Source organism: Lolium perenne, chromosome 3, assembly GCF_019359855.2.
Source record: "Lolium perenne isolate Kyuss_39 chromosome 3, Kyuss_2.0, whole genome shotgun sequence".
Lineage (NCBI taxonomy): Eukaryota > Viridiplantae > Streptophyta > Magnoliopsida > Poales > Poaceae > Lolium > Lolium perenne.
This window is the reverse complement of record NC_067246.2, coordinates 15,004,507-15,031,141: the sequence shown is the minus strand read 5'-3', so window position 1 is coordinate 15,031,141 and position 26,635 is coordinate 15,004,507. Positions and strand designations below refer to the sequence as shown.

At 45.7% G+C, this 26,635-nt stretch overlaps 2 protein-coding genes and 1 pseudogene across 17 annotated transcripts; 2 read left to right on the top strand and 1 right to left on the bottom strand.

Moving 5' to 3' along the window:
- Positions 1 to 1,778: 1,778 nt before the first annotated feature.
- LOC127341129 (putative glutamine amidotransferase GAT1_2.1) lies at positions 1,779 to 3,354 on the top strand. The gene has a single exon (XM_051366903.2). The coding sequence runs from the start codon at positions 1,841 to 1,843 to the stop codon at positions 3,176 to 3,178; it is 1,338 nt and encodes a 445-aa protein (XP_051222863.2). The 5' UTR covers positions 1,779 to 1,840; the 3' UTR covers positions 3,179 to 3,354.
- A 6,983-nt stretch (positions 3,355 to 10,337) lies between these two features.
- On the top strand, positions 10,338 to 24,745 carry LOC127321156 (disease resistance protein RGA5). Of its 16 annotated transcripts, XM_051350185.2 has the most exons (8): positions 10,338 to 10,487; positions 16,227 to 16,353; positions 19,410 to 20,268; positions 20,402 to 22,438; positions 22,535 to 22,760; positions 22,865 to 23,012; positions 23,097 to 23,233; positions 24,164 to 24,745. In XM_051350185.2, exons 3-8 carry the CDS (start codon positions 19,478 to 19,480, stop codon positions 24,644 to 24,646), a joined length of 3,822 nt encoding a protein of 1,273 aa, XP_051206145.1. In that variant the 5' UTR covers positions 10,338 to 10,487; positions 16,227 to 16,353; positions 19,410 to 19,477; the 3' UTR covers positions 24,647 to 24,745. The 16 variants fall into 16 exon arrangements, 11 of the variants coding, with proteins under 11 accessions (XP_051206145.1, XP_051206150.1, XP_051206152.1 ...); XM_051350184.2 differs by lacking the exons at positions 10,338 to 10,487; positions 16,227 to 16,353 and adding an exon at positions 18,051 to 18,422 and having other exon boundaries at positions 22,542 to 22,720; positions 22,865 to 22,915; XM_051350187.2 differs by lacking the exons at positions 10,338 to 10,487; positions 16,227 to 16,353 and adding an exon at positions 18,051 to 18,422 and having other exon boundaries at positions 22,865 to 22,915; positions 24,164 to 24,308.
- LOC127321158 (disease resistance protein RGA4-like) lies at positions 11,197 to 17,722 on the bottom strand (annotated as a pseudogene).
- Positions 24,746 to 26,635: the final 1,890 nt, after the last annotated feature.

Here is a 26,635-nt window from a genome sequence, read left to right as displayed (position 1 = left end):
AAATCCCGAACTTTTCCGAAACCTAGAAATCAACTTCCCTTATATGAATCTTATTCTCCGGACCATTCCGGAGCTCCTCGTGACGTCCTGGATCCCATCCGAGACTCCGAACAAACTTCGTCTCCATACCATATTCAAATCTACTCATGCGACATCGAACCTTAAGCGCGTCACCCTACGGTTCGTGAACTATGCAGACATGGTCGAGACTCCTCTCCGAGCAATAACCAATAGCGGGATCTGGAGATCCATAATGGCTCCCACATATTCAACGATGACTTAGTGATCGATTGAACCATTTACATACGATGCCAATTCCCTTTGTCACGCGATATTTTACTTGTCCGAGGTTCGATCATCGGTATCTCCATACCTTGTTCAACCTCGTTACTGACAAGTACTCTTTACTCGTACCGTGGTATGTCATCTCTTATGATCCAATCATATGCTTGCAAGCTAATCAGATGACATTCCACCGAGAGGGCCCAGAGTATATCTATCCGTCATCAGGATGGACAAATCCCACTATTGATCCATATGCCTCAACTCACACTTTCCAAATACTTAATCCCATCTTTATAACCACCCATTTACGCAATGGCGTTTGATGTAATCAAAGTACCCTTCCGGTGTAAGTGATTTACATGATCTCATGGTCGAAGGACTTAGGCAACTATGTATCGAAAGCTTATAGCAAATTGAACTTAATGACTTGATCTTATGCTATGCTTATTTGGGTGTGTGTCCATTATATCATTCACCTAATGACATAACCTTGTTATTAATAACATCCAATGTTCATGATCACGAAACCATGATCATCCATTAATCAACAAGCTAGTTATACAAGAGGCTTACTAGGGACTCCTTGTTGTTTACATAACACACATGTATCAATGTTTCGGTTAATACAATTATAGCATGGTATGCAAACATTATCATAAACACAAAGATATACTATAATAACCATTTTATTATTGCCTCTTGGGCATATCTCCAACAGTTTCCCCCGCGCGCGAAACGCCGGTGAAACTTGCCAATGTATTGGGCAAGCGCGGGAACGATCGTCGTCGCGCGGGAACAGTTAATCGCCGGCGGCAGTCCTCGACGGGACGTAAAACACCATTAGCGAGCTTGACGCGATCCCCGGTCAAAAAATGCGTCGGCACCGCCGGAGGTACCCAAGACGCAAACGGTCGCCCTGGGCCACATCGCGTCCGCGAGCCGACGCAAACGGACATTTCGGACGTCCGAAACGGCCCGCTGGAGATGGCACATCACACAATGGGGAGTCACATCATTTAATCAAATACACCAAATTCAGTACTCCCACTGATCTAAATTACTTGGCACACACTCCCTAAAAAAAAAAAAATCTTGGCACACAAATCTGTGACAAACAATTTTGGATCGAAGTGAGTATTTTAATTGGTTAGCGATAAATAATTTAGATCCGAGAGGAAGAATTTAAATTGGGGGCATATAGCAATATTGCACTTGGCCTCTTTCCCTTCATGCGCTTGCACGCGGCGCCCAGACTGAGTTGTACACACCAGAGACCAAACACACACGTCGTAGTTAATGACGTCGGCCTAAGTTTCCTCTTGCCGCGCATGGTATAATACGCTTCGGTTTTGGCAATTACTTATTCGCATTTGATTTCGTGATAAGATCGACACACCATCCAGAGATCCAGAGTAGTACTACCATACCACTTCCGATGTCCTTCTATAAATACGTCGATCCAGATACAACCTCCCCACAAGTCCAAGCACACCCAACGCCATTGATCTCCAAGTCAAATCCCAAGAGCTACGAGGCAACAGCTAGCTCGCCGGCCATGTCTCCCTCCCCTGATCTCTCCCGCGTCCTGCCCCGCGTGCTCATCGTCTCCCGCCGCACCGTCCGCAAGAACAAGTTCGTCGACTTCGTCGGCGAGTACCACCTGGACCTCATCGTGGGCTACGGCGCGGTGCCGGTGATCGTGCCGCGGGTGGACGGCGTGCACACCATGCTCGACTCCTTCGAGCCCATCCACGGCGTGCTGCTCTGCGAGGGCGAGGACATCGACCCCTCCCTCTACGACGCCGGCGACGCCAATGACAACAGCCTCACGCCGGACCAGCTGGATGCCGTGCGGCGGCTCCACCCGAGCGACGCCGCCGTGGACCACGAGAAGGACTCCATCGAGCTCCTCCTCGCTCGCCGCTGCCTAGAGCGCGGCATCCCGTTCCTCGGCATCTGCCGCGGCTCGCAGGTGCTCAACGTCGCCTGCGGCGGCTCGCTGTACCAGGACGTGGACCAGGAGCTCCCTTCCCATGCCTCCAACACCGCCGTGTGCCACATGGACTATGCCGACTACGACGGCCACAGGCACCGGGTGCGCGTCCTCCCCGGCACGCCGCTGCACGAGTGGTTCGCGGACTCACTCGACGGCGACAACGAGATGATGGTGAACAGCTACCACCACCAGGGCGTGCGACGGCTGGCCGAGCGGTTCGTGCCGATGGCGTTCGCGCCGGACGGACTGGTGGAGGGGTTCTACGACCCCGACGCGTACAGCCCCGGCGAGGGCAGGTTCATCATGGGGCTGCAGTTCCACCCGGAGCGCATGCGCAAGGCGGGCTCCGACGAGTTCGACTACCCCGGCTGCGCCAAGGCATACCGGGAGTTCGTCCGCGCCGTGGTCGCGTACCAGGCTAAGCTCGCCGTGGTGAGACGTTTCCAGGACGTGGTCACGCGCGGCCGGAGCGCGGTCACCGCAGCGGCGGTGCCAAAGCTTAGCCACGACTTGGAGAAGCAGCGGAACGTTCTCGTTCGGAGCTTCTCACTGGCCAAGAACATGTACTTGGGCGCCGGAGATACAAAGCCGGCAGAGGCTGAGCGGCGCGACCTCGACGCGGGGGCCGAGTTCCTCGAGACCGCGGCGGCGGCGCTGAGCTCGCAGCAGGAGAAGCGGCTGAAGCAGATGGGCGCGACGGTGAGGAACGCGTCCGGGTACCTCAACAGCAGGCTGAAGGTGAGCGAGGACCGGGAGGCTGCGGCGCGGGCGCTCATGGGCAAGATGTCCGCCGCGCAGCTCTCCAGCCTCGCCGCATTCTACCGTACCATGGGAAACATCTGCTCCGACGTGCTCGACGCCAAGCTCCAGCCAACGTCTCCGACTTTGCAGGAGTGATGACTGAAAACCAAACGGTTTGCAGTGGCATGGTACTGAATTAGTTTGTGATGGTGAAGTAGCTGGACGACAAGTGTTTATTTGACTTTGTTACCTTGCCCGTACAATGTATCTGCTCGTTCTTCCGGCTCGTTGACTTCGATGATCTCCACGGTGTTCTCGATGATCTCACGAAAGATGGAGAAGAAAACTTATTACTACTCTGTAGTATAGTTTCGCTAATTCTCAATCGACTTAATTTTCAGTTGACTTCTAGACCATATGTTTGTACCATGATTTGTGCTAATATGAGTTATAGCATTGGTTGCAACTCATATTTTCTACTGAGTAGAGGAATCGTTGGATTCTTTCGTGATTGCAACATGAGTTGCATAAGCGTTGGATTACTTCTGATTTGTGCTAGTCATAAATTGTAGATTCAAGGATTAGGTACGAGATATTACTATATATCCAAGGTGTCCTTCTATTTGTGGTTCTATAGACCCTGGTTGTCCACAGATGCCGAAGTTTCGAGAGAGGGATACTGAAGTAAAAGTACATGTTTGATTCTCATGCTCCATTCTGCAGTTATTACAGCTTCTCCAGTCGCATCCCCAACCAGATAGTTGAAAATTAAATCTTAATGGTAATTGAAAATTTCATTCACATTTGATTATATTTATAAAGTTTGAATGAAATTTATCTAAACCTAAATCTTATAGCGACCGCGGCAGCCACCGCGATAGTAGTACCCGAGTTACCGACAGTCGTTGTCAGTGACTTCGTTCTTCCCGCGGTCAACGTCATCGGTGGGCTCCTCCGTCACGTCGCCACTAGGGCCGGCCTGCGACCATGAGTTGTGGGACGACGCACCTCTCCAGGCCCACTGCGCAGCTAGTGGTGGCGCCAACGGCGGTGATGGAGGGTATTCTAGATGCGGATCGCCGCGTCGGATCCCCTCAGCGACAGCCGCTAGCGTGTGGCCAGACACTCCAAGAAGACGTGGCACCCCTCCGTGTTCTTCAAGGTTGGTGGGCCAATGAGGTCGTCGAGCAGCTGCATGTCCCCCCGCCGATGTGCATCGAAGAAGTCTGACCACCTGGCGTCGCCTAGGTTGGATCGGCGTACACTTCCGATGACAGGCGGCGGCGCTGGTCGCGGATCTCCTTGAACCACCGCCATTGGAGGCCTTCCTCCTGCCGCCGCCGCTGGGTAGCCTCATGTTGGGTGATACTAGGTACCGCGCGTCATACAATGCCCAAGCTTCGGTGACAGTGAGGCTTCCTCTCCCAAAGCCGTTGGTGGCGGCACGTGTGGGACGGCGGTTCTCGACATGGCGGCATGGATCTTTTAGGTGGGCGGGTGCTTGTGTTTGCGAGGGAGAGAGCGTCGGCGGAAGGAGCGGCGATTATGAAGATGACCGATATGCAGGGAACCTTTTATGCGCCGGAGGCAGTCGACAGGCGGTGGCTCGCATTAACGCCAACGAGACGCATGCATGCGCGCCTGGGAAAACTGCGCCGCTCCTGGGAAAGCTGTGTGTTCATTAGCGCCGGTTGACCGGAGGTAGGCAAAAGGTTAAGCCCAAGTGCAGAGACGGAGCTATATGTAGTTCAGGGGGCCACCGCCCCCAGCCCATGAAAAGTTTAGCCAAAAATCAGTAGTATTTGGCCCATTTACCCCTAAAATCAGTAGTATTTGTCCATTTACCCCCAACTATTCAAGTGAACTGAGATTGTCGGACAACCTATTGAACCGTGACTGTCTGACTGAAGATGCTCTTAGTAGACTCCAACAAAAAATGTTCCTTACTCGTTGGAGACTTTGTTCATGCATGGCAACTAGAAGAGCCGAGCATAAGTGCATAACAGCACAGTTCATGATCATCACGTGAAGCTGTGGAGGTGTCGAAGTCAGAGCGGGCTGACCGACACGGACTAGGAGATTCAAATTAGTTGGAACTTTGAGGAAAGGTAACTGCTAGCACTACCCAGGTGTCCCGGAGCCTCGAGACATGTCACGCATGCTGCATGCATGGTGTATTGGTGTACAGGTTGCAACTCTGCCTCAACACTTGTCCAGCCCTCAGATACAACATTTATATCACCATTGAGTAATGAGTGTGCAACAGTAACGTAGATCTGAACGAGAACTTCACTGCATCGTAACAGCCCCGCAACTCCACATAGAGAAAACGTTATTCAGAGTTTCAGACATAAGAACTTGGAGGAAAGGTAACTGCTAGCAGTACCCAGGTTCGTGCAATTCACCAAAACTGCATCAGATTTCACCAAAGCGACGTCCTGGCCATCGCCTTCAAAGACCGCCTCCATCGCTGTCTTCATCATCGGCGTGTAGGCGTTCTAGCTGCGGACGACGCACGTATCACCGTTCCTCTATGCTACTACCACTCAGCAGGGCAGCAACTTTCTGTTCCAATATGATACTACTTGGATGCAAAGTGTGTACATTTATCTGCTTATGCCTTTTATGAGACTATACTTGGATGCAAAGTGTGTAGTAGGAGTATTTGTTTTGGGTAGAGTTACAACACCATCACAACAATGGCAACCGAACTGATATGATGCTATGAGATTTAATTATACTTTGCGTAAGTTGTATTGATAGATGCATATTATGTACCCCTTTTTTATGTATTGATGGAATAGCATGGTTTTAGTGATTGAATAGTGACAACAAATTTATGATCTATTATGGACTTTTGCTATCTCACTAGGGATAAAGTGAATGCATGTGCTATGTTTGTCACGTGACAAAAGTGATGATCTTGTTCAAGATAGCATATTTGATATTCAAACATCATGTCAAAGTACTTATGACTATACTCTGTTAATTCTTAATGCAAGATTGCATGAAGTTTTTCCTGTCTTGTGGAGTATAAGAGAGATGTGTTGCATCATCTCTATGTTAGGACGTGATGCCCATATGAATGCGTATCTTACACATGTTGAAGTTATTTGCAACACTATTTTAATATGAAAATACAAAAATATTTATCTTTCTTATTTGCACATAAAATCCCAAAACAAACAAACCCTTACCGCTTTTACTTAGTTTACTTTACTTGTTTAGTTTACTTTACTCCAGTTACTACTTTATTTTACTTTTACTTATCCGAAACCTTGTGCTTGACAACCACATGCATGGTCACAAAAGCATGATCACAAAAGAACTCACCACCTCATGCATGGTCTGAACATTTCATTTTCTAGCAGGGTGACGAACAATAGCCCACCGAGCTTGCAACACACAAAATGCCCACTCCACATCTTTCGTGCAAGCCTCTTGTCTATGGGAAAACCTCTTCGTTTTCTCTATTGCAGGATTACAGACCGTCTTCACTATAGTGTGACCCGATCTGGATAGATGCCATCAACAATATAATATGGCTTGTGTTGTATGCATTGCCATTGATCTCATAGATAACCACAAGAGCATTGCCACTACTAGGAAAACGCCTATTGTCGGCGCACCAAATTTGGCTATTGCCAGCGCACCAGCGCCCACCAGTGGGAACGAGCCGTTGATAACGGGCTACTGCCGGCGCACCAGCTAGTGCGCCGGTGGTAACACGAATTATCCCCGGCGCACCTACCTAGTGCGCCGGCAGTAAGTTTTCTAGGAAACAAAAAAAAGCCTCACGGGAGCACTTTTACAAGCAGCCCCCTACGTTCAAAACATGAAAGCAATCAAGTCCTAGTTCATTTTTGCATAGATCTAGATCTTGAGGCCTCGTCGGAGCTCGAGGCAGCATGTCGGCAGCATGGTTGCAGCCTCGTCGGAGCTCGAGGTTGAGGAGGACCTCCATGCGGTGTATTCATCGGAGCTCGAGGCCGTGGAGGACCTCGAGGCGGCGTGGCGGTCGGAGCTTGAGGTCGAGGAGGAGCTTGAGGCCGAGGGGGAGGAGGCGGCAGATCTTGGTCGGTGTGTCCAAGGAGGAGGCGGTGTTAGAGGAAGAGGAGAGGAGGAGATGAGGAGGAGGAGAAAAGAGTAGGAAGAGGAATGGGAAGATGAAGAGTAGAAAGAGGAAGAGAGGAATAGGAGGAGAGGGGGGAAATGAGGAAGAGGAAGAGGAGGACCCCGGTTTCAACTTATATACCTAAGGTTACCGGCGCGGCGCACCTAGTATGGTGGTGCGCCGGGGGTAATTTTTTTATTTTTTTCATCAAAATCTAAAAGCTGAAAAAGTCTTGTTTCTGTTTTGTATTTGACGAATCCAATTTTTGGCTAAACGACCGTAGGTGATTTAATTCGGATAGAAAATTTCGCGTAGATAGATTTTGATATAAAAAAGTTTTTCATCGGATGTCGTATGCAACCATAAATCCCGTTTTACCGAAAAATGACGCGTTTTGCATAACATATCAATTTTTTAATTTTTTTTCACTAAAACTAGATTACATAATACATGTGCATTTCAAAGGATTTTTTTTGAATTTTCTATCATTTTCTTTTAATTTTTTGAAAACTGAAAAGACGGTCCGGGGGGGTGTGGGGAGGAAAAATATTAGCCGGCAATAAGGTGCTTCCGATTTTCAACTTGGCCTGGAACCTAGTTCACCCTTATCCCCAGCGCACTAATTTTTTTTTGTGCGCCGGCGGTATTGGGTCATCACCGGCGCGCCCGAATCATGTTGCCCCGGTAGTATTTAGCATCGGTGGGCACCTTTTTTGGTGCGCCGGCAATAATATTTGCGGCTATAGGCCTTTTCCTAGTAGTGTGCCTTCCACAAGCCTAAAAAATTCACTAGAGCGCTAGAGCACGTTGATGTCATTATGGGAGCTGGCCATGCCAAACAATGAGTACCAAATCAACATATCATGTGAGTCCACTGCTTCAAGAATGACAATGCATACCTCGCATGCCCGATATAATGCTCATGCCATGCAAATGGATAATTCTTTTACTCTTAATGCATGCAATCTATGATTCCGATCATCTCTGGAAACTGTCTTGTCTTGTTGATCGATAACAGTCAGAAAGTGTCTGCAATAGTTGGCTCTGTCAAGTAAAGATCGCCGAACACCGCAATCACAGCTTGGCAGAACTTGTACATCACATCAAGACAGGTGATCTCTCTCATTCGCAGGTACTCTTCAAGGAGATCACCAACCACTCCATATGCAAGAATACGAATAGCTACAAAAACTTCTGATAAGAGGTAAATCCTAGCTTACCAGTGGCATCGGGCCTGCATCCTAAGTAGGGGGCGCAGTCTCTCACGCCTCGTAGAATAATCAAGAACAAGTATCTTGACATTCAATAGCGCCACAGGAACATGGCCTCCATGAAGTCCAACTTAGTGGGGTGGAAGTAGTCCCGATACAGTCGGTAGTGGCCACCCTCTCGATCGTGCTTCAGGTTGCCCATGCGAGGCCTCACCGACCCCATGTGCACCAGCCTCTGCCTCTCAGTGTGCTCGTGAATGGGGGAGGCCGCGACAACCATGAGCTCCAAAGAGCCGCCGGCTCCTTGTCCAACGAGCTGTCGAGGACTTCCTTGACGAAGAAGCCGATCGACTGCCTGAGGTCCATTTGTGGGGCAACGATAATAATGGATCAATGGACTTCATACTTGCTGAAAATGGGCGAAAATGATCCAGGATTTTGTACCGAGCAATTGAACGAACAGGTCCTGGGCATCGATGCCCGCAGGATGTCAAGAAGAGAAAAACGGCGGGGCAGGGGTTGCAACGAGGCCAACATGGGCATTTCACAACGCCGTCACCAATAGTGTCCTTCGGCAGGCCAAACAAAAGATGCCGGCAATGGCGAGCGGCGAGGCAGGCGATGTGGTTGCTCTAGGGTTGTAAAGTGGAAGGAGGGGCGCAAATTGTTGCTATCTGTGCCGCTGAAATAGAGACGTTTGATCCGTTTAAGTCGGGCGTTAAAGATGCCTAGGCCCACGCCTATGTAAGAGTTAGCTGAGAAGAAAAACGCCGACCCAGACGAATATCCCTGACCGATCGATGCAGGTTGGCGCTCATTTCCCCCCTCCCCCTCTCTCGTGAGTGAACAGTACTTTGAGAGTCACTTGCTCTCCGCCGGCTCCCCTCTCCCTCTCCTCCGGCGGCCTCGCCGGCCGGAGTGACTGGGAGAGGGGAGGCCGGCCCCCCGCTGTATATAGTAGTTTAGGTGTAGTTTCTGTTCCCCTAGTGGAGTTTGGCGATATGCCGGCGGATGGAGAGCTCCTCGCGCTTCCAAGCGGCGTTGGGTGGCCGGTGATGAAGATCCTGATGGTGCTAACGGCGTGGTGCTGGTGGCCGCCACTCAAGATCTTCCTTTCCCTGCCCGAGAATAAGCTTGAAGATGTGGTTAGGGCTCCGGATCTAGGATTCGGGGTCATGGCTGCAGCTATGTGCAGATCCATGGCGGCTCATGGTTGGTGCATCCGGTTCGGTACTCGCCGTGGTGGCGAGAACGGCTTGATGCCCCAAATCTCCATCTGCTTAGTGACGAAGTTGCTTTGACTACTGAACCATGCCTGGATCGTCGGAGCGAATTGGATGATCGGGCCGAGGGCTGCCCCCTCTTCCCCTCGCTCTCCTTTCCTTAATATTCACCGTCGGCTCCTGGATCTGTGCCAGGGGAGTATTGAAGTAGCCCCCGGGAGTCCCTCCACGGCTGTCCTCGGTAGGCAGCCGTCTGATATGGTCGTAGGGCAACCACTCCCTCCTCCTTCGTCGGCGATGGTGTATTCCGGCCGGCGACTGCAGGTCTACAGCAACCTCCAGGCCATGATGCCACAGCGGAGGCCCTTCAGCTTCGTCGGAGTTAGCTCCCGCCTCCATGCCCCAAGTGGTTTTGTCCCCGGTGGCATGGAGGTTGGCTCCGACGAGCTCGACGGTGGTGGATTCGGAGCTGGACTTGATCGCGTTTTCAGTTCTCAGTCAAAGGTCCTTAGTGCAAAATGTATGGGTCGGTTTGTAATTTTCTACTTCTTTATGATCCTTCCTGTAATTTGTACCTCCACCGCTTATAATGGAAAAATGCTCTAGGTCCTTCGAGACCTCCCCTGTTCAGAAAAAAAGACGAATATCCCCGGCCGTAGGATCTGTCCGACAATTCGTGCTAGTAAATGCTGGTTAGGCGGTGGGAGGCTGTAGCCGATTGGTGGGCCAGCCTAGCCAGGTACTCTGTTTTCACTCTTTTTCGTTCCATTCAGTTCTTGAGCCGAGAGATTCTCAAGCCAGAAAACGATGCGGGAGGGGCGAATGGTTCTGCCGGCGCCGTCGTGCCCTCGAGTCTCCTCGCCGACGCGGCATCGTCATCGTCCTATCGCGGTGGTCGAGTCATGGCGGCTTGATTTGTAAGTGCGCTCTTTGTCAAGCTAGGATCTCTGGGTCTGTAATGTTTCTCATTGGGGATTGGGGCGGGAAGGAAGGCGGGTGAGTGGCCACCATTAACGTGATGCGAGGTGCAGCTTATCCGCCGTGTTAGCGATAGCAACCCATTAACACGAGGGACAGAGCAGAGAAGAGGGAGACAGAGGAGTTGTTCCTTTCCTTGGCGTGGCCCCAATAGCAAAGCAGATGGGGATAAATTGGGGATAATTGCTTTTTAGTGTTCTTCTAAATAAACTAATCGTCCATGACCATGAGTTACCATTAGCCAACTGCGCAAGAAACCCCCATCTCAAATCCACACGTCCAACCCTCACTATTTACCAAACAAAGGATTGGGACCCAAATGCAGCACTCTGTGTCAGCCCTTGTACTAACTACCCTCCTACCTCTAAACTCTCATTTGTATGCCAAAAGTCTTGGAGCTGTGTCCTGTCGCTATATATCATATGCAAAATATAATTTTTGATATATCTAGTTGTCAATAGTGTCGAATGTAAATAAAATTAGCATGGATAATTTAGAAGGAACATTATTATATATAAAATTATTAAGGAAAGGGTGTTTTGCTGATTACTACATATACACAACATTCAGGAATAGAATGAGGATAATAGGCATGTAACTGATGATGGTCTGAATGCCAATGATCGTATAGTAGCTTCAGCAATTGAATGATGTCGATAAAGCTAATAGATGCCAAAGTCGAATGGGGCCAATATATACCAACAACATACATGGTGAACATTTTTTCAGGACAGAACAAAGGCCACAGAATAGGCATGAATGAAAAATAAACCATGTGCATTCTGGAGAAACTTATTGGAGCGACTTCATCATCTTGAGGAGACGAGTCCATAGTTATAGCAGTCTGGTATACCCAACACCTGAGAGTCCACCATTAGAGCCTGAGAAACTGATAACACAATGTTGGGCCTTTATTACAGACCATACATGGAGCCCTGGCTGAACATGCTAATGGCTATAAAGATAGACCAGCTGTCAAAACAGCAAAGATATCCATGGGGTCCGGTTCGTTCTTCCAACCTGGCACTCAAAGAAATCCTCAGTACTGTCCTGGGAAAGATTAACCCAGACGAGGAACCAACCTCCCCTCTTTAGTTCTTTGGCGAAATACCCTGATTGCCATCAGCGACGACAACCTCGCGCGCAGGCACTGTTTGTTTTGTAATCCTCGTTTCTGCAAATCAGTCCAGGCGATAACCAATGTGATGTGACAAACGAAAAACCATACTAGTATGATCAGTAGGGAATATATTTTCAAAACAACCACATTTCTACTTTTTTATCTAGTCGAAACTAAAGCAACTTCTTCAACAACCATCCAATATTTAAACAGATTACTAAAAGAAAAATGAATAAATGTGCATTTAACTACACCCTACAAATATTTAGAAGCAAGGAATACAAAGAATAAGTGCTCCATAGTTTCTGTAGCACTACAAAACATACATTTGGTTTTACCTTATTTAAAATACTATCCCCACAAGCAAGCCACATAAAAACCTTGATGGTAAGAGGTGACTTGACAAACCAAAGTTGTTTTTAAGGGGTCACCTAACCTTGTGAGATTTGAGCAATATAAACCAATGTACACAAAAGGCTCCTAATTTATTAATCAGCCACTATCTTTCATGTTCCCCAGTACTAAAGCTACCTTACAAATTGAGCATAACCTCTTCTACCTCTACCAGGGGAAACAGGTCTACCTGAAGAAGCTAAACCTCTTACACAACTAACTTCATCCTCATTTACTAAATGAACCCCATCCTCATCTGAGAGCAGTGTGTCAATACACTTACAGTCAAACATCCCAGCTTTGATTCCTCACTTAGAAGTACACTGTTAGACTTCTCCCTGCTAGCTATGAAAACACTATATCTGTAGCAGCTTCCATATCTCTAATCACTTGAACAGATTTATTTACCTCAAGAATATTACTTCATAACTTCACCCCAGTTCACTAGCTACATCACTAAGCATTGGAATAGTGTAAGACGGATAGAACATGTGAAGTACCTGGTTGCCATCATCCATTTGATAATCCTGTAAACCATCTACTCCTTCCGTCTCCTCTGTAGAAATTTCATTGTTCATCTGTTTTATCGCCTGAGTGCTCAGACATTTTTTGTCAAAAAAATCCATTGGGTCCTCAGTGCCATCCATTTCTTCTTTCTCATAATCATCACCATCATCATCATGTAGACCATCACCATCAACTTGTACTGCACAATAAGAAAATTCACACATGTGTGTCAGTGTGTGAATAGAGAGTATATATATCTAAATAACAATACTCAACCAAAAGACTGGGAATAAAGCAAAACTGCAAAATAAGACGCACTTCACTTAATTACCAGATTCTCCAGTATAAATGGCAGGTTGCGTTGTCACTGATAACATCGCAGCAGTAGGTGGTGCTGCAGTTATAATTTTCGCAGCAGGTTCACTATCCACATCAACCTCTTCGGTCGTCGTATCGGTAGCTGCCACAGGACTAATTTCCACCACAGGCTCACTATTCACTGCAACCTCTCTGGCCGTCATATCAGGAGATGGTGCTGCAGGGTTAATATCCATTGATGGCTCTCTCTCCACAGCAACCTCTTAAGTTGTCATATCAGGAGTTGGTGCCACAGGGCTAATTTCCGACACAGGCTCACTTTCCACAGCAGCCTCTTTGGCCTTTGTACCAGTAAGTGGTGCCACAGAGCTAATTTGCACGGCAGGCTCACTTCCCACATCAACCTCGTCGGTCGTCATATCACTAGCTGTTACCGCAGGGGTTTTTTCCACAGCAGGCTCACCTCCCATCAGTTTCGTCTCGACAAACAAGAGCTTTGGACGTTTGGGGTGGTTCTTTGCTGCTTTTTTCCACTCGTGTTTTGTTTTGTCACTCACTCCATCATGAAGGGTGACCTCCTTAAGACGTGGCAGGGACTGGATGGTTGTGCTGCTAAAGCCATTTAGATCCTTACATAGCAGCCGGAACGACTCGAGGCGCGGTATAGCACCATCTTAGATTTCCAGCCCAGTCATGACTTCCACCATGACGCATAGACGTCGCATGCTCCTGAGTGCACCTGGTTTGATGACAAGCTTGTCCAGTTGAGTTGCAGTCAGTTTCAGGTACTCCAAGCTGCGCACTCTGCTCAGGGCAGCAAGAGTGTCACCGCTCAGCCTATGATCGCCAGTGAATGACAGACATAACTTAGTGAGACCACCTAGCATGGTAACAAACGGAGGCAGCTGGCTGCACATGCTGTTCCCTTGTAGCTTCAGTGACCTAAGGTAGTAGGAGTAATCCTTTTCCAGGGAGAAATTCAGCAAGTATTCAGACCATTTGTCATTTGTGTTCAGTGAGAGTGAGCGAGCTTCTTTCAGATGGGCGCCTCTCTCGATGAACCCCTGGATGGCCTTTGAGAGATAACTTAAGTTGTTGTTGGTATCGGCGGTGAACTCACACCATATTTTCACCTTTGTCAGGTGCTTCATATGCTCCATGAGCTGTGTGAATCCCTGGCTGTTGTTGTCCACAACAAACCCTGCTACCGTTTCCAATTTGCTATTCTCTGACAACCAATTCTGTAGCTTACGCATTCTCCAGCCTCCTACTTTGTGTTGGAACTTGAACTTTCCAAACAGATGAACTAGACATGGGAGCTCCATGACTTCTCTCGGCAGCATCTCTATACTGGTTCTTCTTACATCTAGTGTCTCCAAATGTTGAAGCTTCTTGATTTCTTTGGGAAGCACCGTAACTGTAACAGCAGCCCCAAGGCTTAGGTACCTGAGAAGCAATAAGTTGGTGCACATCTCCCTAAGATGCGTGTCCTCCAAGTGGTTACAGCATCCTTCTAGATCTAAAACTCGCATCAGTTTATACTTGGAAAAGTCCAAAACAGATTTGTGCACGTCACCAAAGATTGTGAGAGACCGGACAAGACGCAAGTCCTTTGAATTCATTTTGGACCTTGCAGCACTTTTATTATGCACTGAAAGCCATCGGACATTACTGGGTAGGGAAACATTATCGTATAACAAGGTAACAAAGTTCTCTCACATGGACTTGTGCAGGATGAACTCGAGCATAATTCCGTGAGTTCTGTATATCTTCACCTCTGCTCTGTTGCCGCTGCTGGCATCAATAGGTTGGATTATACTCTGGTTGACAAGCATATCGAAATTCTCAATAGCAGTATCGAGGGTACGGCATTTAGGGTCTTCTGTGATGAGCCCTTCAGCTAACCATCTTCTTACCAGGCTTGCCCTCCTAATTGGATGTCCATTTGGGTAAATACCTAGATATAGCAAACAGGTCTTGACATCTTGGCTATCAAGGTTTGTGTAGCTACGGACAAGCACACGATTCATACGTGCTAAGTTCTCATTTGTTTCCAGATGTTTTCCAAGGTTTTCGCATAGGTATGCCCACCTTTCCGGATTACCTCTACTTTGTAAGAACTGGGCAGTGGTAACAACAGCAAGGGGTAGACCATTGCATTTCCTTAGTGCCTCTGAACCGAGCTGCGTATCACCGGGTGGTGGTGGATACTCCAAAGAAGCTTCCTTGCAGAATAATTCTTTCGAGTGTTCCGCATCTAGAGTTCTCATTACATAGACATCACCATCATTAGAGGCACATGCATTTGCTATGGACTGGGTGGCCGTCGTAACGATAACTCTGTTGCTGACTCCAGGAATCACAGGGAAAGCATCTTTTATATGATGCCAAAATTCGGTCCGCATGTCATCGATTACAATGAAGAACCTAGAACAAGATAAAAACGAGTTAGAAGACATTTACTCTTCAGGCATAGCAAGTCTCACAGAGCACCTCGTGTATAAAGGAAATTGACCGCACATGGAATTCTCACTCTTCTAACACTCTAAAACTTTGTTAACATTGCAAAGAGCTAGTTCGAGAACATGGTCAATGGAGAAAAAAGTTGATCAGGAGACTAACAGCTATGTACAACACCAAGTATTTTCCTATATAAATTCTAAACTTCACGACCATCTGAGTCCTGATGTTCTTAGTCCTGATGGTCTGCTCAGCTAACTTGTGCAGTCTTTCATATGTTTTTGTGGTGTGATATATTTGTGGCTTGTGTGAAGTCATTATTTTCAATCTGCAAGATGCTTCAGAAATAACGTTTTCTACCCATTTGTCAACACATATCACCATATTATTTATTACCAAGCTCCATTTATAAGAAGGAACTTTAGTGTAGTCTATTTGAGATTAAGGTAGCTGGCACTTCAGTTTCCTTCTCGCAAACATGCTACTTGCTCTTCCAAAGAAAAATTTTACTTAGAAAAGTGCCAAGCCTGTAAAAGATGTAGGGCTTATGATAATTATTATTTATATGAATTGCACTGATTTGTAAATAAAATATTGGCATATTCTTAGGCTTAGGTGCCCCGCTTAGTTTCAGAGCTACTGTAGCTAATCTGGAATATCATTTTCCTGAAACAGGTTGGTATGGGGGTAGATTTTGAGATGAGATCCAGAAATAATTTGGATGTAATCTTGCTACAAGTTCTTTTTCCGTATGAATATGTGTTTCCCCGCGAATAAAAATTGTTTCACCTGTTCTTTATTGTCAATTGTTCATGTCATAATTTGTATCCACCCCATAGTATCCCAAACAAGAAACGACACAGTTTATTCTTCTTTGCAGGTATGGTATTTTTGCACAAGACTGGCTCTTTACTTGGCCTATGCTTTAGCGACTTGAGGTCAAGAGTTGGTGGCAGCATGTTTGTACTTACAGTATGTGACGCGAGTGGTGTTTACCAAGCGTGAATGTAAGTCTAGGCTTCAGAGTGATGCCCACCCATCGTAGTTTTTTATTACTATTTTGTTTCAGATCTGTTGGTTTTAAATAGAGAAGCTTGTGCTTGTTGATTGTGTGCATCTCAGCTTGCAGAGTTTCAGGGTTTAAGCCCCTGCGCCTGTATCATCTTGATGCCATTAATAAAATAGACTTTGCATTGTCTGAAAATTGTTCTAATATCCTAATTGTATGCATGCATAAATGTAGGGCTGTATGCAATTTGCTGGTGGGATCAAATCGTATAAGAAATGTTTCATTAGCTATAGCATAGTGTGTACTGTAGAATTAGAGAGAAAAATGAGTCGACAAAACCAATGGAAACATAAAGTGCTTAGCTAGGGTTGTAAAAATTTCATACCTGATGGTGTGAAGGCATGTTTTTAAGGTTGAACAAAGCTTTCTGTTGCTCTGACGGCAGGAGCTACCTACAATTCCTTCACTAATGGAATGCACTCCAAGTTGCTGGAGTATCTCCTGGAGAACATCCCCTGCATCTTTCTCCGCAGCACGGACCCAAGCCCGTGCTGGGTATTTGCCAACAACGGCGGGACTGTTGTACACATACTTGGCAAGGAGAGTCTTCCCTATACCACCGAATCCGACAATGGAGATCACCTTGAGCTCATCCTTGGTCGTTCTTACCATTATCAGCTCCATGAGCTCATCCCGGGCTGCCTCCATACCTACAGCGGTGACGAAAGTGTCTGTTTCCTCATCAGATGAATCCAAGATATTGGATTTGCCACCGCCACGTCTGCACTCACCACTGGTGATGTATCTTGTTCTGAGCATGCATGCATCTTCGGATCTCTTTCTGAGACGAAGTATTGCCGCTGCAAACTCGTTACATGCCTGCACCGTCTTCAATCGATGGAGTTTCCGATGGACCCATGACGCATCCGTGGGCATCATTACACGGTGTATGAAGCGGTCAGTGCAGTCATCAATGGCGTAGGCCAAGTCACGTACCATTTTGATCCACTCCTTATGCACCTCTTCGCCGCTCATCTGGGGACGTTGGCCATCTTCTCGAATGGCGGCAGAAATCATCTCAGACTCTCTTGTGATGTAATTGATCTCATGCTCCAGGTCCGCTTGCAGCTTGTGATTTTTTTTGAAGAAATCCAAGAGCTTCGGCGCGATCTTGCTGGCCACACTGCTGGCCACGGTTGCAGCTGCAGCTAATTCCATCTCCACACCTCCCTCAGCCTTTTGATTGATTAGACCATTACTTCTATTGATTCATACCTTCCCTCTCTTGTCTGAATGGAACTTTGTGGATACAGAGAAAAGGGAGGGTTCAGCAACTCAACAGCAGCCATGGCCGTATAAGAGCAGGAGACTAGCTACTATTTTATTTGCGATAATGTTAACCTGTCACATCACATCAGACACATAGATTTTCTTAGGTAGGATATCAGCCACATGAATATTTTCTGAGGGAGGATATCAGTCACATAGATTTTTCTGAGGGGCAATAGCAGCCACATTGATTTTTTTTTGTTGGGAAGAGATCAGCCACATAGATTAGTACAAGAAAGATCATCCTCCCTGAGTCAAGTTTCAACAACTCCCACCCAACCAAAACTGGTGGCTTTTAATTGCTTATCATCATGGTCACTGAGCTCATTTTCACTTTATATTGCCGACCACACCTTGTGCAACAGTGTTGTTTGCATAGTGTCCCCTTTGCATCTTTTCCTTTGGGACGTTACTGTCATAGGAAGAAGCCAAATATTTGGAGGTCCCTATAGACATATCGCTGGGTGCCATGGGATCACATCTTCTTTGGGAGCTCGGCATGTCCTCATCTGATGCATGGTGCCTATCAAAGAGGGATCAAGGACAGATCTAGGTACCCCGTTTCAAAACATAGTTTTCTTGGTGGTGAGAGGACCTAGAGATTAGAGAGCAGGGACATCTGGTTCTGATTGATGGAGCACAAGAACATCAAGGAGGAGGGAGAGGTAATAGTAGAGGAGGAATCTCCTGAGGTGCACAGGAACATCGTCGTCTCTGATCTAAATCCTCCTACCAGAGGTGAAACCCTCTCACTTGCTTTTTTTTCTTCAAAATGAGGGGTGAGCCCTCTGATTTCTGTTATGAGAAACCAGCAGTTCATACAAGTTCCAAAATGAAAGAAAGAAAAAACATTTGTCTGACAGGCTTAAGCTTGCATGATCTGGCATAGCATCACAGAATCGTCGCCTTCGGTCATCAAGCAGCAACTTCCCCCAAAGGGCGGGAGATCCTTTTGTTGTCAAAGCATGCATCCTTTCTCAATCGCCACAAAGTCTAGAACACAACAGCAATCCCCACTGTGTGTCAGTCTCTTTTCTAATGTCCTGAGCTTAGCAATCCAGGAGTAGAGAAGTGTGTGTATATTATCAGGTATTGTAGGCAAACAAAAAACACACTGAAATATGCTCCAGACAAGTTTAGCAGCTGAACATCCCAGTGAGATCCTGATTGGCATTAGTATGCTGTATATTATCAGGTCAATAGTCTCATCTCTCCCACAAAGTTGGCATTGTTTATCCCCCTGCCATCCTCTTTTGATCAAGTTATCTTTAATTACTATGCTCTTTGTTCTGACCAACCACAGTCCTGATTTTCAAGGGGACTTCAGTTTTCCACCGCAAAATAGAGGCTTCAGTTTTCCACCGAAACTTCTCTCTCACTTAGTGGTGCAGTGAGTGCTTAACTGATTCCTTTTCGATGGGAAGAAAAATGGCCAATTGGTGATGCTGAAACAAATAACTAGATAGGATGTGTTTTTATTAATACACTCGTTCTGTTTGTGTGCTACGTCAATATTTTCTTTCACTTCAAACTATACATCTGCGTTGTGACCACAAGATTGTTTGATTGAATATCACTCGTTAAAGTCTCATGGATGTCCGATTTCAACATTGTTTACTGCATTTGATTTTGTCAGACAGTTGACGGTTGCCTTTCACTACAGGGCACACGTGTATAGGCAGAAGTATTGATTAATTAATTGTAAATTTGTTTGTGTGTGTTCAGATGTTCCGATCCAAGGCAGAGGTGAAGTTAGGGAAATTGGGCCCCCGTTTAGTGCTTTATTAGGTGCCATGAGACCTCTTGTTGCAAAGCTGAACATGCTGCTCCTCATGGATGCTGCTCAGGAATTGTCCTCTGAGCGGGTCAAGGATGGGATGTGCCTTCTCAAACATGACGTTGAAAAGATAAGCTCCTACCTTGGTGACCTGTCAGAGGTGGAGGACCTCCCTGCAACGGCCAATTGCTGGATGAATGAGGCACGCGACATGTCTTATGACATGGACGATTACATGGACAACTTACTATTTGTGTGGCCTAATCCCTCCTTTGTTGCCAACAACATCAAGAGCACCGGATCCCTCTGCAAACTGTCCAGTCATGTCAAGACTCCGAATACTATGGTTAATATTGCAGCGGCGCTATCAGAATTCAGGATGTATGTCCAGGAGGCGATTGCACGGCACCAGAGGTACGACCTCCATTCGTGCAGCACCTTGAGGCGTAGGTTTGTGCCCCTTGGCCCTATGCTCCTTCCAACACCGTATGAAGAAACTGCCGACATAGTAATTGATAGCCGGATGAGTGACTTTATTAACTCACTGGCTAACGACGGGGACCAGCAGCTCAAGGTGCTGTCTGTTCTTGGATCTGCTTGTCTTGGTAAAACTACACTTGCTAGAGTTTTGTATAACAGATTTGGGAAACAATACCATTGTCGAGCTTTCATTCGGGTGTCCAAGAAAATGGATATAAAGAGAACTTTCCATGACATACTGTCACAACTGCAGCGTCATAATCTCGCACAGGATTCCGAGGAAATTGACTTCATTGAAAATATCAAGAAATATCTACAAAATAAAAGGTAGCTCCCTCCAATCCATAATAAGTGTCGTGGTTTTAGTTCAAATTCCGGGGAGTGCTATTTTCTTCATAAAAATTGAACTAGAACTCGCTTGTTCCCTAAACACTCATATCAGCTAATTATTTGTATGCAGGTACTTAATTATTCTTGACGATGTATGGGCTGCATCATTATGGGACATTATTAGTCATGCTTTTCCAAATGGTAGTCATGGCAGCAGAATAATAACAACTACACAGATAGAAGAGGTTGCATTAGCATGTTGCTGTTATCAGGCAGAACATGTTTTTGAGATGAAACCCCTAGATGATGATCACTCTAGAAAGCTATTCTTTAACAGACTCTTTGGCTCTGAAAGTTATTGCCCTGAACAGTTCAAAGAGGTTTCAAACGAAATTATTGAAATGTGTGGTGGTTTGCCTCTAGCAATAATCAGTATAGCTAGTCTTTTAGCAAGCCAGCCTTTCGTATTAGTTGATCTATTGGCATGCATACATCATTCTCTATGCTTTTTATCGCCAAATTCTACTTTAGAAAGAACGAGACAAGTACTGAATGTGAGTTTCAGTTACCTTCCTCATTATTTGAAAACATGCCTACTCTATCTTAGTATGTATCAAGAGGGCTACAAATTCTGCAAGGATGATTTGGTAAAACAATGGGTGGTTGAAGGTTTTATTGATACCACAGGAGGGCCAGACATCAAGAAAGTTGCAGAAAGCTATCTCGATGAACTTATTTGTAGAAGATTCATTCAGCCTATACATATCAACTACAACAATGAGGTGTTGTCCTATGCGGTTCATGACATAGTACATGATCTTATTGTGCACAAGTCTGAAGAAAAAAAATTCATTTTGGCAGTAGACTACAGTCGAAAAAATGTATCACTTTCTCATAAGGTCCGTCGACTATCTCTCCTCTTTGGTGATGCAAGATATGCCAAGACACCACCAAACATCACAATGTCACAAGTTCGGTCTCTTAGATATTTTGGATCATTCGAGTGTTTGCCCTGTCTTACAGATTTCAAGCTTCTTCGTGTTCTAAACCTTCAACTATTGAGTCTTCATGGCAACAATGACCCTGTTGACCTCACTGGGATTTCAGAACTGTTTCAGCTGAGATATTTGAAGATTGCATGTCATGTCTGCATAAAACTGCCGAATCATGGACTACAATTGTTGGAAACACTGGATATTATGGATGCAAGAGTCACTTCTGTTCCATGGGATATCCATCTCCCACACTTGTTGCACCTCAGTCTTCCTATCGAGGGAAATCTGCTGGATTGGTCTGTCAGTAAGGGGAGCCTTGGGAAGCTGAACTTCCTGGAGGATCTTAGTCTTGGCCCCTCTACACCTTCTTATGTTGTAGAGAGAAGCATGGAAGCTATAGGTTCTTTAATCGAAGGACATGCCAGCCTGAAAACTATACAAGTGGTGGCTCATGGCTCTGGGGTTCGCGGCACTTCAAAAGTAACCATTTTATGGGATTGCATGCCACCTCCACCCCTTCTCCAGAAGTTTGAATGCTCGCTGCACAGCTGCATTGTATTTTACCGGATTCCTAAATGGTTTACAGAACATGGCAACCTATGCATTTTGAAGATTTCAGTGAGGGAACTGACGATAAATTGTGTCGATATTCTCAGAGGATTGCCTGCCCTCACTGCTCTGTCTCTGTATGTGCAGAGGGCACCCATTCAACGAATCATCTTTGACAAGGCCGGGTTCTCTGTTCTCAAGTACTTCAAGTTGAGGTTCATGACTGGCGTAGCTTGGCTAGCATTTGAGGCGTTTGCAATGCCTAATCTCTGGAAGCTCAAACTAGTTTTCAATGCCATTCCCCCAATGGACCAACATCTTCTTTATTATTGTAACCAAGGCACATTCAAACGACATCAACGTGGTACTGCAGTTATCGGCATAGAGCATATGCCAGGCCTTAAAGAGATCACGGTAGAATTTGGGGGCGCAGATGCTAATGTAGAGTATGCCTCGAGGACCTTTGTTAGTAATCATCAGAGAAATCCTAAAATCAATATGCAAATTGTTGGTTATAATTCTTATGGAGATGAAAGCAAAAAACAGAAAAAACAACCTGTGAGTGAGATTCTGGAAGAACCAGATGAATACGACAATGCATTGGAGAGAGCAGCTGATAAAAGGTTCTTTATTTCGACTTAGACTCCGGTTATTTGATTAGCTTGATTTAATTCATGTTCGAGCGAAGCTAATTGGTTTGTTATAATCTGGATTTCAAGGTCACAGGAGTCCTCTTCGCGCCTGCATGTCTTCACCATGGAGGAGCTCGGGTCCGCAACCAGCAACTTCTCCAAGGAAAACTTCCTCCATGGAAACCGTGACATTAACCGCCTTGGCGTCTACAAAGGTTCCTTCGGCGGCAACTTCCGCCCAGGCCTTGGGCCACAGGAGGTTGCTGTCATCAGGTACCCCAACCATTCCAACAGGAATGACTGCAGGTGTCTGGTACGGTTTTTTGTGTCACTGTCCAATCCCTGCCTTCCTTCTGCTGCAAATTTCAATCACCACAGAGGTTGGTTGATTAATTAATTTCATCTGTGATTACTCAGTCAGAGCTGGAGTATCTCAGGACCGTGCATCATCCTCATCTGGCGAAGCTGGTGGGTTTCTGTGTTAAAGGAAATTGCATGATGCTCATCTACGAGTACACGGCCTCTATCAGCCTAAACAAGTTCTTGATTGGCAAAGATTCATATGGTGATTTTGATTTATTTGAATGGCTTTATATTTTGATCAGTTGTTTAATTTGCTAACAGCGTATGCATGATTATGTGGCTGCAGATTACATTCTCTCGATACCATTGTTACCACGGCTCGAGATCGCTGTTGGTGCAGCTAAGGGGCTGGCTTTCCTGCACGAGGCGGATAAGCCATTGGTCCACGGTCATTTTAGAGCTTCCTGTGTTCTTATTTACCCGGTGAGTTTCAAATTACTGGTAAAATATAATACTCTTGTTGTCTCTAAAAGAATTTTTTTTTTGAGAAACGCTCAGTACAATACGAAAACCTGATCGAACTTCTACCTTGTGAAGGAAATGTTGTTTAGATATTGCCCATGCGGTTGAAGATAATAGTTGTCATCCTAAATAGATGTGGAAATTGCCCAGACGGCCTGAGTAAAGTATCAGAGAAAAAATAAATATTTAATTGGCTCGCCATGATTTGAAAGTTAAACATTTTCAGCTACTTGTCCAATTCTTTTTGAGGAGAAACGCTTTATTTTCAGTAGTAGTTTAGGTATTCACAATCGTCTGTTTTAGATTGGAACATCAGTGTACTAATGTCAAGTGGCACATACATATATAGACTGAAAAGACTATTGCCCTTTTTTAGCATATTACATCTAAAGAATTTCTTTTGTCTATCAAATCTGACGTTGTACTGCAATTTCTGTCAAACTAGTAGCAGAACATCAAACAGTGCAACATGGATGAAGTAAAAAATGTGAATGTATACTTTTTTCTAAAGGGACTTGATTTTTTTAATTAATTAATTAAATTACTCATCAAACAAAAATATTTCAATAGTACATTGTATTGAATAAACTGAAACACATACAAACAACAAAGATTTGTGAGAAAACAAAGAAGTCATCAAAGCTTCTTTGAAGTCGTTGCCTCTAGGTCCATCGTTTTGCAACTCAACTTTTTTGCAAGCCGTGGATGCAAAAAGCCGCATAAGTCGCCCACCACAATAGATTAGAACCTAATATTTCTGAAAGCACTGTGGGCGAGGTCTCACCCTTCCGCAAGGCAGGTTGACGAGCCACTGCTTCATTTCCGTAAGATAGCAAATTGAATTGAATCAGATTAGAGTAATATGTTGTCTGACCTTGTTTTTTTTAATAGAACTACTTAGCAAAGCTGTTGGGCTTTCGCCTGGTGAAGGAGAGTAAGCGGAGGTACGAGAAGGCCATGATGAAGGATGTGTACAACTTCGGTGTGGTGCTCCTGGCGCTGCTAGCTGGGCGGCCGCCCATCGACACACGGTATCTCAGTCGGAAAAGATATCTGCTGAAGTGGTCGCGTCCCTACCTGCGCCGTGAGGACAAGCTGTACCGTATCATGGACCCTGGATTGAAAGGGCAATACTCAGCGCGTGCAGCCTGGGGTGCTGCAACCATCGCGCACCGGTGCTTGAAAAGAGTGCCCAAGGAGCGGCCATGCATGCGCGATGTGGTGGATGCCCTTGAGCCGCTGCTCGCGCTCAAGGACGGCTACCCTCCGAGGACGCTGGCAAGTGGCATGGAGCAACAGTCAAAGACAACTAAATGGTCACACGTTTTCGTCAAAAGAGCAAAAGCAGTAAGCACAATTGCATGCCTTCGGTGACTGCTTGTACGTATCTTCTCTAACATTTCCACGGACCACGGTGGTTCCGGATTGCCTGCGGATGGTAACAGAGACATAACACACATACATATCCAAAAATGTTCCATCTTCCTTTTTTTTTTTTTGATAACACCCGACCTCTGCATAGGTAAAATGCACACAACCGTTTTAAAAGTTTAAAAATTCTGGAGTGCTAAAAAAGGCGAATTACATATCAAACTTGAGCAGATGTAAAGCGCCTAAGGTGAAGGCGGAGGCCCATTCCGTAGATTATGCTGCCACCCATATAGGGAAAAAGTATCCCTCACAGTGTGCTCCAACTGTGTACAAACCTCCATAAACAGGTCGCGGTTCTCCACCTTGTGCAGACCACGACCAGAGAGTAGCAGTACCTCTGTAGATAATGCAAGAGAGAACAATTCTTGTCATTAAAAACTTTGTTATTTCTACACAGCCATAGCGCCGCCACCCTAATAAACGTTCTAAATCTGTGATGTATACCATGATTACCAAAGATATTGGTGACACTAGTTGGATGATACAGATCAGAAGCTACTTGGATGCACGACCATATAGACCTAACAAAGCGGCATTGGAAGAACAAGTGTTTAGTTGTCTCGTTGTGTTGACAAAAAAACGCACTGCGTACTCCCATGCCAATTCCGTTTCGCAAGATTATCTTTGGTTAGGATTACTCCTCGAACCTAAATATCAGGCAAAAATCTTAACTTCGAGTGGTGTTTTGATCTTCTAAATCTTCTTATTTTTGTCAACTGGTATTTTCGATTGGATAATGGCATTGTATAAAGAACTTACATAGAATTTCCCATTGGGATGTAAGTTCCAACGAAATTCATCATGCCCCTCAGACAACTGAATGGATTCCAAACGTAATAGTAAGGCATTCCATGCGCGAAGTCTCGGACCGATTAAATCCCTTCTAAACGTCACAGTCGGGGGTGAGGTTGCCATTACTAATGCAATGGTATCACTTTTGCGACGAATAATGCTATATAACGCGGGATTTTGTTCAGAGAGGGGCCTATTACCTAGCCAAGTATCTTCCTAGAACCTTATCTGCGATCCATCCTTAATATTGAAAGTACCATATCTGAAGAAGAATTTCTTCGTTGCCATTAGGCCAGCCCAAAAATGCGAGTCTCCCGGTTTTCATAGGATCTGGGATAACGCTTTGGTGCCTATGTACTTCCTTCTAACCATAGTCTGCCATACGCCATCTTCGGTTAGTAGCTTATAAAGCCACATACCTAGTAAGGCTGAGTTCTTGACTTCGAGATCGTGAACTCCTAGCCCACTCATATCCTTGGGTCGGCATACGACAGACCACTTGACCAGTCGATATTTCTTTTTCTCACTAACCCCTTGCCAAAAGAATCTCGATCTATAATAATCGAGCTTGTGTAATACACCTTTTGGTAGGATGAAGAAGGATATCATATACAACACTATATTGGTGAGAACTGCATTAATGAGAACCAATCTTCCTCATAGGGATAGCATTTTACCTTTCCAACTACTAAGTATTTTCTGAAGTCTCTCCTCGACTAGTTTCCACTTAGCCATCGTTAATCTCCGATAATGAATCGGGATACCCAAATAGTTGATAGGAAACTGTCCTTGCCCGCAGCCAAACAGTTCTGAATACTCGGCAACGGATTTCTGAGCGTCGCCAAAACAAAACAATTCGCTTTTATGGAATTTTATTTTGAGTCCCGATAAATGCTCAAAATCTGCCAAAATTAGCTTTAGGTTTCGAGCTTTAACGAGATCATGTTCCATAAATAAAATTGTATCATCAGCATATTGAAGGATTGATAAACCCCCATATACAAGATGTGGGATCACTCCTTGGCGTAAACCTTTTCGTGTCTGGAAAAAGCGTCATGTATCATCATTGACACGAATCGCTACACTTCCTCCATGCACAACATTATTGATCGACGCTCTCCACTCTGGTGAAAAACCTTT

Excerpts from the sequence above, each read along its gene's own strand:
- LOC127321156 (XM_051350180.2), top strand. The coding sequence starts at position 18,317 with ATGGAGCACAAGAACATCAAGGAGGAGGGAGAGGTAATAGTAGAGGAG. Across the intron at positions 22,439-22,534 it reads GAGAGAGCAGCTGATAAAAG|GTCACAGGAGTCCTCTTCGC; the intron begins GTTCTTTATTTC and ends CTGGATTTCAAG. Across the intron at positions 23,013-23,096 it reads GATTGGCAAAGATTCATATG|ATTACATTCTCTCGATACCA; the intron begins GTGATTTTGATT and ends ATGTGGCTGCAG.
- LOC127341129 (XM_051366903.2), top strand. The coding sequence starts at position 1,841 with ATGTCTCCCTCCCCTGATCTCTCCCGCGTCCTGCCCCGCGTGCTCATC.